Source organism: Camellia sinensis, chromosome 7, assembly GCF_055761805.1.
Source record: "Camellia sinensis isolate YWXY chromosome 7, ASM5576180v1, whole genome shotgun sequence".
Lineage (NCBI taxonomy): Eukaryota > Viridiplantae > Streptophyta > Magnoliopsida > Ericales > Theaceae > Camellia > Camellia sinensis.
The window spans coordinates 136,236,218-136,251,575 of NC_138967.1; the positions used below are offsets into that span (position 1 = coordinate 136,236,218).

The window sequence follows — 15,358 nt, forward strand, 5'->3', positions numbered from 1 at the left end:
TCACTTTTTGTTTAACTAAATAACAAAAAATAAGTAAAATGTTTTTTATAAAAATAATTTACGTGAAAACAAACTAACCTAAATCACAAAAAGAACAAATTAAAGTAAAATAAAAGTTGGTCAAACAAAGTGGGTGAAAGTATAATTAAGCCATTTTTGTGTGATTTTAATTTTTCAAATCCCACAACTAAAAATGGGAGTGTTTGGGAGGAGGATTAGATTAAAATAGACTATTAAAAGATAAAATAAATTAAAATAATTAATAAAATAAAATATTATATCTAATCAATAATTATTATTTTTTTTCTTACAATCATCAAATTAATTTTAAAAAATTAACAATTTTCTAAAGATAATTATTTTAACCAAACTAAAATAATCAAAAAAAATAAATACATAAATAAAAATAATCAAATAACCAATTAAAACAACCAATTGCAAGAGCTGCTGTGTTTGGTACACCTCTGGAAGTTCGAGAGCTGATTCAAACAGGGCATTTGTTTATGAATTTTAAAAATTAATTTTATGTTTACTTTTGAAAGCGTGGTCGAGTGTGGAAAAATTTGAGCTCACTGATCATTCGACCAGTTGATCGAAACAGTATAATTTTTTTTTTGTAATTGACACATGTTAATTTTTATATATTCAATAAAACATTTTTCAAATTTTTTTAAATTTTTTATGAGTTTTAATAGAGTTTTGAGTTGTATATTTGGTTATGAGTTGTAAGTTTTTATATCAAATATTATGTGTCACATCAAAAAAATTTCATTCAATTCAAAACTCTTTTTAAAACTTAAGCCTCGTTTAAGAACATGTTTTTTTAGTAACTTTTTGGTTTTTTAACTAAAATATGATATATAAAAAACTAGTATGTTTAGGATGATTTTTTTACTTTTTACGAAAATATGTACAAAAAGTAAAGAGAAAATTGAATCTTAACTTTTTGATATAGATTGTTTTCTTTTTTACTTCTTTAATAATTTTTTTGACTAAATCCATCACTTCCCAAATGAGACGTTATTCACTAAATAAATTTTTCACATTCAAATTAGAATTTTAAAATACATTTGTATTCTCAAATAATATTTATAAAAGTCTACCCACGCAGCCTAACAATTTTACTTCACTCCAAATTTTACTTCACTCCAAATTGATCCTCTTCTCTTCTCTTCTCTTCTCTCTCCGTTGTGATTGTTTGGCTTAGTACCACCGTAGTTGAAATAGGAAGAGCCACAGATGATTAGAACCGATGTGGGCAACTCCTGGATTCCGTCAAGCGGTTGTTCCGGCTCCGATGACCCTGACGGCTCACCTAAACCCAAAGCTTGTCTTCGACTTTCAAAATACTAACAAACACCCACCCTACCGTTTGGGTTTGGGTTTTCATCCTCCGCCGGAGACAAAGTTCAGAGTTCCGGCGGCCAAGAAACACAACCTCCCTCAATTGCAGACTTCCAAACCAAGTTCTCTTCACTTCTTCTCTCTCCTTCTCTCTCTCTATATATGTATAGATATACTCAAATTCACTCACTGATATACGTATATACTGTTTTGTTGGTTTTATTGTGAGTTGCAGATGGTGAATCAACTTCATCACAAGAGGAGGCTGCTGATAAAGGAATTGATTTGGGATGGTTGCCTGCATTCCCTCACGTTTTGGTTGCTTCCATGTCCAATTTCCTCTTCGGTTATCACATTGGGTAATTATCTCTCTCTCTCTCATGTTATCTTAATGGCTGATTATTGGGTACATGGGCTGCTTCATGGTATTATGATTGGTAGAGAAGGTGGGTTATTATATATATATATATATATATATATTTTTTTTTTGTATTGGGTGATTGAGGAACATGGGTTGAGGGCACGGTGAATGATGATTTGTAAAGAACACGTTACGGATTTACTTACCTGAAAATACAGATTGCCCATATGATTTTAAAATTTACAAATATTTTATTTGACAAAATTAACTGAAAAAATAAAATTCTTAACTATTTTTTTATATAATATTAAAATTGTCTGAATTATTAATTGAAATAAATTTATAATATTATTAAAAATTATCGATTAACTTGATAATTTATTAATAAAATGGGCTATTTGTTACAAAATTAAAAACTTAAGGGCCGGGATGTAATTTCTAAAATCATAGGGAGTGATTCATATTTTAAACATATCTTAGGGGTATATTTGTAAAAGAAATGATTGGATGATGATTATAGAAGACAAGAGAGACAATGTTGTCTTACATATTCTAATAGACTACCAAATCATTGAGCTTGAAAAGTAGGTCTAACTTTTGAATTAGAGTAGCACTACTAATTTTACTATCGTAGCGTCTAGTTTTAACAAATTAATTAACCTAGAAAAAAAAAATCGTAAATGAAGCACTTGAATTTAATAGCTTTTAATATTTATGCACTCTGATGGGTTATAGTCTTTTGAATTTGATGGTTTCGTTTTGCTTTTATTTATTGGGTGTATGATGCAGAGTAATGAATGGTCCTATTGTATCTATTGCACGGGAGCTTGGTTTTGAAGGAAACTCATTTATTGAGGGACTAGTAGTGAGTATATTCATAGCCGGAGCATTTATTGGAAGCATCATCTCTGGTTCATTGGTCAATAAACTGGGTTGTCGACGCACCGTTCAGGTTGACACAATACCACTTATTCTTGGTGCCATTATAAGGTAATTTAAATTCTTGATTGACACAAATGAAGAAATTAAAATTTGGTACCTACTAAGAAAAGGTAAAATTTTTCAAAGGATAATAAAATTATATGTTTAATAAGCACATAGACAAAATCATTCATTTTGTATGCATTCACATGTCTAGATGGGATGGGGTTATCCATTTTGATGTGCGGCACTCTGATTATTTCCATGTATCATACCTTCTTCTGTCTTTAGTTAGACATGTTGTATAACTTTTCTTTTTTATCTTGATCACTTTCAATTTGTAACAGTGGACAAGCTCACTCCTTGGATGAAATACTCTGGGGAAGATTTCTTGTTGGCCTTGGCATTGGGGTGAACACGGTTCTTGTTCCTATTTATATTTCAGAGGTAAAATTTGGTATTAAAGAGGCTGAATTTTCAAATTTAGTTTGTTTAAAACTATATTTATTTATAGTCACGTGTTCTAGAAATTATATGATAGTATCATCAATTGCCATTTTGAGGGGGGAAAAGGTATATAAGTTTCTTTTTGTCGTACATATTAGTTGTAATTGTAAGCTTTGTTTTACCTTGTCTCAGTATGGTAAAGGAAACGATGGAAATTTATGTAGATTTAATAGGATGTACTAGATGATAAATGTTTGGAAGTCCCCTGAAATGGAAAAAGATATGTGACTGCTTGAGATTTTCTGTAATCAATGTTAATGATGTATTTGAAAGAACCATATTTAATGCATGTTAACAATGTCCTTGAAACAACAATATTAAAGAGAAATTACTGAGAAGTCTCCTCAAATGCTGAAGTTCGAGTGTATGATTGTAACACCCTGTCCCACATCGGAAGTTTGCATGGGTGATCTTGGGCATATAAAGCACCACTACCTTGTTACTAAATAACTTGGACTTAAACTTTTGGATATTATTGGTCGACCCACAAGTTACTTGGGCCAGCAAGTACTGGGGCGTTTCAAATGGTATTAGAGCCGACCCATGCACACAACCATGTGGGCCACTTATTCTAGACTGGCCACGAGCTTGTCGTAGTATTCAGATTGATTCTAAACCCTCGCGAGGACGCGAGGATTTATAAGGGGGGGAGTTTCGCGATTTATAAGTGGGGGAGTTTGTAACACCCTGACCCACATCGGAAGTTTGCATGGGTGATCTTGGGCATATAAAGCTTATTGGTCGACCCTGTCGACCCACAAGGTACTTGGGCCAGCAAGTAGCGCGGCGTTGCAATGATGTTTTGCAAAATGTTGATGGTTTGCCCTTGATCAAGGCAAACATACTACTAAGCTATACTTTCCGTTCCACCCTCATGAAGGGTTTTCCGTAGTATTATGAAGTTGTAATTCAATTTTCAAAGAGGTTGACTAACATCCAAGCTAGATTGGGTGCATTCCAATAACAATTTGTGCTGAAGCTGGTAATTTGAATTTCTGTACTTGTTTTTATCTCTTTATCATCGCGGAAGCTAAGTTGGCTTTAAAAAAAGAAAAAGAAAAAATGTGTACTTGTTTTTGTTCATCTGTTTCCTAATGATTATTTTGTAGGTTGCTCCAACAAAGTATAGGGGTTCTCTTGGGACCCTGTGTCAAATTGGCACATGCCTTGGAATTATTGCATCACTCATTTTAGGAAGTCCTTCAGAAAATGATCCCCACTGGTGAGGCTTTTTCTTTTGTTTCCTTGTGAATGCTTGAGCTCCGAGGAGTGGATTCCAAAAATCAATGATTTTGCTCAATGATATTTTGATCTGATATATTGAAATGGCTATATCCAGCTTTCATGCTCTATTTAAATTAAGTAGTAATGCATTATTTATGTTGCGCTGATTTATTGTTCCTCTAGATAGAAGGAAATCAGGTAGTTTAGGTTAAACATAACAGGACATGCGGAAATAATATTGGATTGGGAAATATAAATTGTAAATTTGAGAATGAACTTTTGGGAGTGAATTGCGATGCTTGTTTGAATAAATAAAAGGGAAGCATATGTTATATTCTTTTGTTATTTTGATAATTTTGGAATTTCACAATTTGTGATCCAATCAGCATGCAATATTTGTGATTTTTGACATCTGTTATACGAAGAATAGAAGAGTGATTAATAAATTATGAAGCATATGAAGTACTGTCAGGATCGATCCTGTTTCATTCATGTTCTGCATCTATTCTAGTCATCTAGAAGGTAGGTGGTATATCACGTTCAGCCGGAGTTTAAATGTATCTTGTTTTCAGGTGGAGAACAATTCTCTATATTGCAAGTGTCCCTGGATTTATTTTATCCCTTGGTATGCAGTTTGCTGTAGACAGCCCAAGGTGGCTATGCAAAGTAGGACTCTGTTTTATTTTCTACAAATTAGCTTTAAATTATTTTTCACATGCTTTTATTAATCTGTTATTCTATCGCTTGTGTAGGTAGGAAGACTAGAAGATGCTAAAGAAGTTATCCGTAACCTTTGGGGGCCATCTGAAGTCAACAAAGCAATTGAAGAATTTCAGTCAGTCAATAGGAATGATGATTTGGAGAGCGGATGGCTGGAACTCCTAGAGCAGCCACACACTAGAGGTTGTATTAAGGTTGTTTTTATTGTCCCATATGGACAGGCTTTGAACTTTTGATGGTAGTTAACATCGCTAGGCACCATTGTTAGAATCACTTCATCTAATATAACGTGGTATAGTTATATATATATATATATATTATAAATACACAATGTTTAAAATGAAATAAATATCAATATAACTAATTGACTCTTTTTTAAAAAAATTTCTTAATAGCGAGGCAAAAATGACATTGTTTTGTGCATTATGAAAATAAAAACAAAAACAACTGAATCACTGTGAATCATTATGAATCGCAAATTGAATTGCACGATTCACTCATTTTCCGATGAAACAACACGACTCCAATTGTTTTGGTTGAAACTTATATCGAATCATGGATCATATGATTCTAAAAACCATGCTAGGCACCACTCCTTTGAACATTATCTTTTCAAAGACAGGACACGTGTGCACTTATATTCAACCTGCTTTCTTTGATCGTTGGAACTCGGAAGTGGTGAGAAATACAAACAGGCACAAATAGTTCTGATAAGGATTGGTTTAGATGAGTTTAGAAGAAGTTCTAGGAATACAAGTTCTTTTCCCAGTAATGATCAATGCTTTCATTATCCGACAAGTGATTGTCTTCTTGGTTCTCATTTTTCTCATGCTTACATATTGTGAACGGTGCACTTTAGACACCTCTAAGGAGATGCCATTTTCACTCAGTTCTATTTTTGATATGTGCAGTGTTATGTTTTTGTGGTATTATCTGGATCCTCCTGTTGTATTTTAGCACGCAATATGTCCTTATTTTGAGTTATTTGACATATCTGTCCTCAGTTTCAGTCACAAATTTCTTTATCGCTGCAGTTGCATTCATTGGAGGTGCCCTTTTCATACTTCAACAGTTTGCTGGTATAAATGGAGTTCTTTATTTTTCGTCATTGACTTTTCAAGATGTTGGAATTACGAGTGGTGCTTTAGCAAGCTTATTTGTCGGACTTACCAACTTTGCAGGTTCAGTATAAATTATGGATATATTTGTATATCATATCAGTATGATACACGCATGAAAAACATGATGTTGGCACTCATGTCCAGGTACACTTGGTGCTTTATACTTGATGGATAAGCAAGGGAGGAAAAGGCTTATAATTGGTAGTTACTTGGGAATGGTGAGTGAAGTGAAAGTGAGATGCTTCTTATCTTATGACATTTTTTTTGGGATGGAGATAAATTGAGTAGCTTACACATAGCTTGAGCTATTGGTGGGATACTTAACTATATAATACAACATGTCAACTCAAAAGCTTTGGAGCATGGATACTTCTAAATGGAGTCATATCTATGTCGTACCCATATTCCAGATATTGATACTCCTTGGATACTCGCTGATACGTCCAGTACTTTCTAAACATATCCGATATTTAATGTTAATTTTGAGAAGTATCGGATACTTTTCAAATACTCTAGGTCACGTATCCAAATTATTATGAAATCGAGATTGTAATAATTTTTGCATAGTATTAGAGTATGATTGTTAGAATAAATACAAAGTAGGTTTTCAATATTTTCTTATTTCTTATCGAAGAAGAAAATAGTGAAATTAGAGTAGTAATGCTAATTTTTTAGATTTTATCAAATTAATTTGTCCACTAAAAAAAGTGTTAAAATCCACCTACTCTCCACCTACTTCACCCACTTAAACCTACTCCACTAAACCTAACCCACTACACCACTACCACCTCACCTACTCCACTAAACCTAACCCACTACACCACTACCACCTCACCTACTCCACTAAACCTAACCCACTACACCACTACCACCTCCACTTCACCTACTCCTTACCTACTACACACTCACCCTCTTCTATATATAGGAATCATGAATCATTGTAATAGAAATAAAAATATCAATCAATAATAATACATACAATTTATTCTCTCTCTTTCTCTATACATTATTTCTTACATGGTATCAGAGCTGGTTTAAAACCTAGTATTTTCGCTTCCCCGGCGGGCGGCAACCTCACCTTAGCCGCCCGCCGGACCTCAACCTATTCCGCTGATAAAATCAACAAAGATTTGTGCAACTGTAGTCATGTGTGAGGCTGATGGAGAAGAATTCTTCACCTCATATGACGAGACAGTCTGGAACTGGAAACACTGCAACATTCTGCTCTGGAATTCTGCTGCAGCAGCTAGATTATAGCTTGGTTGAGTGCCAAGCTTTGGTTCTTCCACCCACTCTTGAACTTGCCCAGCAAAGTGTGAAGGTTCATGCTTGTGTTGGAGGGACTAGTGTGCGCGAAGATCAGCGCATTCTCTCCAGTGGGGTTCATGTTGTTGTTGGTACTCCTGGTCGTGTGTTTGACATGTTGCGGAGACAATCACTTCGCCCTGTTTACATCAAAATGTTTGTCTTGGATGAAGCTGATGAAATGCTGTCACGAGGTTTTTAAAAATCAGATCTATGATATTTTCCAGTTGCTGCCACCCAAAATCCAGGTTGGGGTGTTCTCAGTTGCTGCCACCCAAAATCCAGGTTGGGGTGTTCTCTGCCACAATGCCACCAGAGGCTCTTGAAATCACCAGGAAATTCATGAATAAGCCTGGAAAGAGAAAAAGCTCATACTAGGATTTGCGAAGTGATTCGCTGCAGGAATTTTGGCTTTGGATGAAACCCTTACCATACTCCACTCATTCTCTCCAACTGTTCTAACTTTTTATTTTTATTATTATTATTATTATATCAAATAATCAATGCACTCATGTTCCCCACTAACAGTGTCCACTTTTGACCCAAACCATTTTCAATCCATTATTTCTCCTTCACCTTTTGCACCCCACTCACCGACTCTCTCTCCACTTTATCACATGGGTTTGTCCCTCTCTTTCCTCCATTTGATTTCAAAAATCACTTATTTTTATTTATTTTTTCCAAGTCACTTTTCCTCTTTTTTAAATACCCCACTTTATTTTGAAACAATCGCACTGATGTTTTTCATATAATCCATCTATAAATATTTTTTATCTATTTTCTTTCTCCCTTGTTTTCTTTCATTTTATTTTTATTTTTTCAACAAAACACTCCCAAAACAAAAACAAAAAAAAAAAAAAAAAAAAAACAACATTTTACAAACTTGTCATTTCTTCATGCCGGGGATCAACCCCGATCAGCATTTTACACCATAAAAATAAAAAAAAATAAAAAAAATAAAAATAAAAAAACACAAAACAAAACAAAACACAACCAACACAAATCGGAACAGTGGGATTTTTCTTCTCGCCTATTCCGCCGGTCTTTTCTTCTTGCCACCGTCTTGGGCGGCCCTTGCCGGTGTTGCCTCCGTGTTTCCCACTCCACTGGGCATGATCACTACTCCCTGCTCCTCCACTGCAGCATATGGCGGCCCTCCAAATCGGAACATAAAACTGGCCTTCCGCTTCAGCTCCTTGTTTTCCGCCTTTAGCACACTTATCTCTGCTCGCGCATCCTTATACATGCGTTGGAGCAGAGCCAGCTGGGAGTTTAATTGCTGCACCTCATTTGTCCTACTCTGCAGCCGGTGCGACAAGTTTGTGACCGCAGTCATGGTTTCCACACATGACTTCAGAGTATACTGATTGGCCTCAATATCAGTTTGCACCGCCATTTTTTGCTCCACCGACCGCATCGGAAAGTTCAACGGAGCAAACACAGAGGTGTTTGGTTGAGGTTCACTGGCCACCGCACCAGTTCTCTCTCTTGTTGACTCATTGAGGTCGGGAAAGAGAGTGAGTAGACCACGGGATGAAGAGGCCATATTCTGGGTAGCTGAACGGGAAGAAGAGGCCATATTTTTTGGGTTGCTGAGTGTTTCCGAGAAGGGTTGGATACAGAGTATTTACAGATTGTTTCAGAATAACAAGTTCAGAGGTTTCAGTCTGGTTTGGTTTCCTCCGCCTCCGCATTGGTTTATATTGACACTGACGACGCGGCCGACACGCCGCTCTGTCGCTCACGTGCCTCGCCGCGTCTCCGGCTCACCTTTTGATGGCTCGACGCTTTCTGTCGGGCACGACTTTTGATGAAGTGGGCGCGCCTTTTGAGGGCGCAACTTTTGATGGCACGCCTTTTTATGGATTGGGCACGCCTTTTGATGGCACGCCTTTTGAAAGATTGGGCACACCTTTTGAGGGTGCGACTTTTTAGGGGTCCGACAAGACTCTGTAAACTGTCCCGACATTGATTCCGGTTAGCTCCTTTATGGGTCCGACAAGACTCTGTAAACTGTCCCCACATAGATTCCGGTTAGTTTCTACAAGGGTCCGACAAGACTCTGTAAACTGTCCCGACATAGATTCCGGTTAGTTTCTACAAGGGTCCGACAAGACTCTGTAAACTGTCCCGACATTGATTCCGGTTAGTTTCTACAAGGGTCCAGCAAGATTCCGTAAACTGTCACAACAACTGTCACCACATTGTCTGCTACAACGGTCCGACATGACCCCATAAACTGTCTTCTACAACGGTCCGACATGACCCCATAAACTGTCTTCTACATCGGTCTGACACCACCATACAGTGTCCTCTACCACGTTATGACACCCCCATACAGTGTCATCTACAACGTTATGACACCACCATACAGTGTCCTCTACAACGTTATGACACCACCATACAGTGTCTTCACCAATGGTCTGACACGACCATACAGTGTCACCTATCCTCTTTTATTTTTATGTATTTTCTTGTTTTGTTACTCTCTCCAAACTCAAGTTGGTTAGTTCCTATCCCCCTTGAGTTTGCGGGGGGCTGTTAAAATCCACCTACTCTCCACCTACTTCACCCACTTAAACCTACTCCACTAAACCTAACCCACTACACCACTACCACCTCACCTACTCCACTAAACCTAACCCACTACACCACTACCACCTCACCTACTCCACTAAACCTAACCCACTACACCACTACCACCTCCACTTCACCTACTCCTTACCTACTACACACTCACCCTCTTCTATATATAGGAATCATGAATCATTGTAATAGAAATAAAAATATCAATCAATAATAATACATACAATTTATTCTCTCTCTTTCTCTATACATTATTTCTTACAAAAAGTAAAGAAAAGAAAAGAAAAAGGGGAAAAAAATAGTAAAATAATTATTTTGAGTTCATGTATAATATAATACTAAAAATTATTTTTAAAAAAATTAAAAAAAATTTAATGCATCCTATTCATATCCATATCCTATTTTTTAAGATTTTGTCGTATCGCTATATTCTTGTATCATATTCTGTATCCATGTTTCATAGCTCAGAAAGGGTGTTTGAGAATGAGGAAATATTGGAACATTTCGTCTTGTGTACACTCATAAAATACGAAAATGGAGGGGAATAACTATTTGTTTAAGTGAGGCAGGTGGTGGGAGTGGGACAATTGGTTCTCTTTTAGATACATTTTGCTGTCTAAATGTTTATTCTTGATTACATAGCCCATAGACTAACCCACATATTCTAGCTTTGTGCAGGCAATATCGATGTTTCTAGTAGTCTATGCTATTAGCTCTCCAATGGATGAAGAGCTTGGTCACAACTTATCAATATTGGGAACTGTCCTGTATGTTTTCTTCACCATGTGGCATTTACATGTGATTTTTAAGATATAAATTATTAAATCAATTGAGTTTAATTGTAGCATTCTCAGCTTACTTACAGCAGAAAATCTATAGATGCGCTATATTATTGGATTCTGTCTTTTACATGCTTTTAGGTACATCTTTACCTTTGCTATTGGAGCTGGCCCAGTAACTGGTCTTATTATACCAGAGCTTAGTAGCAGCAGGATGCGTGGGAAGATCATGGGTTTCAGTTTCTCAGTTCATTGGGTATGTTTCACAAACCTGTTCGATAATTAATGAGAAACAAATATTAATTGTGAAGTGTCGGTAAAAAAAAAAAAAAAAGAAGTGAAAAGTAAAAAATTAAAAAGAAAGAAATGGGTGAAGTTCTAGAGAATGGCTATTTCTATTTCATGATTTAGCTTTGCATGTAGATGTCATAATTTAGTAGACATGTTCATAAGATGTAAATGGGCCAATTAGAATGATATATATATATATATATAATTATTTTATAAAGTAGAGATTTTTTTTTTATTTTTAAATTTATTTTAAAGAGTAGAGACTTGTTGAACTTATTTATCAAATTACATGAAATGTGGTAACTAAACACGTTTTCAGAAAGCGTACTTGGTAAACAAATGCCTTCAAATTTCCTCGTTTTGAAGTTTGATCTAGAGTATAATTTTGTTGAAAGTCAAAAGTGTAGAGAAACCGTGATTGCTAACGACGCTTTTTATTAAAATGTTGTTAACAATCATGTTTTCATCAAAGTTTGAACAAGTATGAAACAAAAAAGTGTGGTTACTATCAGTGGCGGAGCCAGAAAATCAAATTAGAGGGGGGCACTTATTAATTATATTATTGAAAAATTTTACAAAAATATTTAATGTAAGTTTTTACGATTGATTTCGAGGAACATAAAAAAAAATAATGTTATTTATAACTAGTGTATCATGGACAATATGAAAAAATATGGATATAAGTCTTAAAATAAATTATATAATGATAAAAAAAATTTATACAAAATTTGATTAAAAATTCAATATAATGGTAATACCACGTCATCATTAGTATGTGATATCACCAATTAATAGTAAATAAACACATAGAGAGTGAACCTAACATGTCAGACGTAACTAACAATCCAATAAATTTCATATCTTTATAGTGAGATTAGTTATACTTGCATGTCAATAATAATGATATCACCGTTACATTCAAAAATTTTCATAGATGATATGGTTTATAATAGTCTCTTCATTTTCATTCAAAACAACTATTATTGTTCTCACAATTTTTAAAATGTCATTGATATTTCACTCTCATAATATTTTTGTAATTTTTTTTATTTAAAATATTTTCTTTATATTTGCAACAAAACAACAACAACGCCGCCCAATTAGTACACATTAATATGTGTTTGGGAGGAGAAAAATTGAGTACACACCTAACCTTTGACATAATACACATAATGGTGGTCCCAAGACTTGAACTTATAACCTTAAGGTTATTAGGCCAAGTTTTAACCATTAAATCAATGATCGTTCTCTTTCTTTATATTTGCAAAAAAAAATAAAAAATAAAAAAATCCCAAAATTCAGGGGGGGCACGTGACCCCCCTCATCCCTTGCTGCCTCCGCCAGTGGTTACTATTACATGCTTCCAAAAAAAAGTGTTTATTAGTCACGCCTTCATATAATTTGAGAAGTTGAACAAGACTTGTTTTCTTAAAATAAAATTTATAATAAACATAATAATGGTAAGAAGCCTTGTAAATGTATGTTTCTAAGCATACCTATTTGATGATGCTTTTTGGTGGACTATATTTGTAATTCAAACTGTAGTTTAGTTTGCATTTGTCATGTGACTCAGGTTTGTAATTTCTTGGTTGGTCTGTTCTTCCTTGAACTTGTGGAGAAATTTGGAGTTGCTCCAATTTATGCAAGCTTTGGTGCGGTTTCCTTGCTGTCAGCAATATTTGCTTACAATTTTATCGTTGAAACTAAAGGACGTTCCCTTGAAGAAATTGAGATGTCTTTAAATCCCAATTTTGTGGCCAAGGATGAGTGACCGGTATCTAAATCCTTGATCAAGAGAAGTAGAGACGACACAGAAAGCTTATCGAGCTTGAGCCTTAGTTGCAGAAGATGGTTATTCTGATTTGGCTGTCTTCAGGCATTTAAGGTTATTTTGAAGTCTTGTATTTTCATTGCATTTCGGATTATGATAGATTTTATTTCGTTTTCTTTGGTGTACCATTGAAATTGTACAGTTAGTTTCTTTGTGACAGTTTATTTTTGGACATAGTGTTATTGTGTTAATTGAAATAGCCTTTTTGTGTGTTGATTGTGACATGCTCTTAACTTTAAGGGTGTGTTTGGCTGCATGAATTTCGAGCGAAGACAGCCTCTAATTTGTATCAAGATGTGAATTCTGCATTCCAAACCCACTCAATGGCTCTTGGTTGCTGTTATAAAAACATTCAATTCTCATGAACTCTACTGATATTAAGAGATATAGCAGTTGAGATACCTCTATCATGTTATTAAGAGATACAGCAGTTGAGATCACTCCATCATGTTATTTTAGTGTCTTATTTTTAAATATCAAAACTTTATTATTGCATGTCAGATAGTTCCATTAAAAAGTACATTGTTTTTGGGAACAAATTGTCTCTAATCCAAAATTTGGATTGGAGACATGTGGAACTTATCAAAGGTCCTATTTCAGTTATCTGAACTATTAATTTTGTAGGGTCTTTGCATGTAATTCTTAGAAAAAATTAGATCAATCAAATAATTATAATATGTTAAGTTTATCATGTTTGTTTAAAAAAAAAGAAAAAACTTAAGTATTTTTTAAAAAAAGATCATTTATTTATTTTTTTTAATAACATATATAGTCGAACAAAGGTCACCTGGCTAAGGGGTGGCAATTAGGATTTTTAGGGCATGGGAGGTGGCGGCTATGGTTTTTAAGGGCAAGAGAGGTGGAAGTTCTGGCAATTGGAGGTAGTGGGGGTGATTGAAGGTAGTCAAAGTGAAGGAGGTAGTAGTTGCCGTGGGTATGGGACTAGAGTTTGAAAGTTAGGAATGAGGTTAGTTTGGTTATTAGGTAGGGTATTCAAAGAAAATTTTGTAAATTTTGAAATTTGTCAAAGAAGTTGAGGTTTAAAAAAGAAATGCAGGGACATTTAGAAACTCTCATAATCTGACAACTCCAATTCGAGAAGATAGTGTAATTTTAGAAACTATAAGAGCGGTCTGTATAATTAACCTATTTTAATTTTAATGGGCTTCTATTTTTTTTTTATCAATTTATAACAATTGCGCAAATGCTAAAATTTGATAATGCATGACAATTGGAACAACATTATCAAACTATTATATTTTTATGGGTGAAACACCAATAAATCTTAAAATGTGATCTTTATCGACAATAGACCTATTCGAGACCAAACTTTTTGGTTGCCAAGATTAACAATTTTATCCACTAATTATTTAGTCACCAAATGTACCCTTTTGCCTACCAACATTTTGGCTGACAAAGCCACAATTTAGTCGCCAACATCCAACAAAATAAACCTGTAATTGAAGACAAATATTCCATCTAATTCATTCAATATAATCTGTAATTAAAAAGAATTATTCATACCAACAAAGTATCTGAATCATGAATATTCAACGAAATACATAAATCATCTAATCCTGAACGTGTTTAATAAAAGTCAGCAACTATTATAAGTTCCCATCCACAAGTAATTCCAAAGTACATATTCCTTCAATTAAAATTCCAATTCACATCCTGACTAGCATAAAAATTTTAAACATTACAAGTACTTGTTATTACGTTTTAAATTTTTATCTATGCGCATCTATCAAAAAATATAACTAGTAGTCTACCCAAATATTTTCCATATACACGCATCCAAAAATATAACTACTAGTCTATCCAAAAATACAAGTACTAGTCTATCGAAATATTTTCCATATACATCTCTCTAAAAATATATAATCCTCCCAAAAATGTTTATGCTGCCAATTAGTCCTGTACAGTTTCGTGCATGAGTTCATCCATATATACCGAAGAAAAATAATGTCAAGAATTGAGCAATCATTAAACCTTGTTTGTCTAAAATGTGGTAAAACACTTAAAATTTTACTTTCAAACTGGAGGGATGAAACTCCCCCCCAAAAGACCACATAGATGTGATTTGAGAATTAGTCACTACAAAACTAAATCTTTGTTTAGATGCTTCTAGTAGATTGTCCAATACTGTATATGATTATTCAGAACATGCAAACATGTTCTCTGCCATACCACACTATTACTTGACATCAAACCAACCATCATGTTTACATAGTGTAAGAATCTCAAAAACATCGGATGCAACTATTTTTGCAAGAAGAAAATTCTATCGTTACTGAATACAAGAAAGGCATTCCCTTGTCATTTCATGCAAGTTAATTTTGTGATACAGAAAACAAACATCTTAGAA

At 34.5% G+C, this 15,358-nt stretch overlaps 1 protein-coding gene across 2 annotated transcripts; it reads left to right on the forward strand.

The window, feature by feature from the left end:
- Positions 1-1,112: 1,112 nt before the first annotated feature.
- LOC114270702 (putative plastidic glucose transporter 1) lies at positions 1,113-13,187 on the forward strand. Of its 2 annotated transcripts, XM_082879443.1 has the most exons (12): positions 1,113-1,466; positions 1,580-1,703; positions 2,495-2,695; positions 2,974-3,073; positions 4,243-4,355; positions 4,930-5,023; positions 5,110-5,260; positions 6,112-6,258; positions 6,343-6,416; positions 10,768-10,856; positions 11,010-11,124; positions 12,733-13,187. In XM_082879443.1, the coding sequence occupies exons 1-12, from the start codon at positions 1,253-1,255 to the stop codon at positions 12,928-12,930; spliced, it is 1,620 nt and encodes a 539-aa protein (XP_082735569.1). In that variant the 5' UTR covers positions 1,113-1,252; the 3' UTR covers positions 12,931-13,187. The 2 variants fall into 2 exon arrangements, with proteins under 2 accessions (XP_082735569.1, XP_082735570.1); XM_082879444.1 differs by lacking the exons at positions 4,243-4,355; positions 4,930-5,023 and having other exon boundaries at positions 1,133-1,466.
- Positions 13,188-15,358: the final 2,171 nt, after the last annotated feature.

Bases quoted from the DNA above. Each gene is read 5' to 3' on its own strand.
- LOC114270702 (XM_082879443.1), top strand. From the start codon at position 1,253: ATGTGGGCAACTCCTGGATTCCGTCAAGCGGTTGTTCCGGCTCCGATG. The intron at 4,356-4,929 runs GTGAGGCTTTTT...TCTTGTTTTCAG, and splicing joins TCAGAAAATGATCCCCACTG to GTGGAGAACAATTCTCTATA. The intron at 5,261-6,111 runs GTTGTATTAAGG...TTATCGCTGCAG, and splicing joins AGAGCAGCCACACACTAGAG to TTGCATTCATTGGAGGTGCC.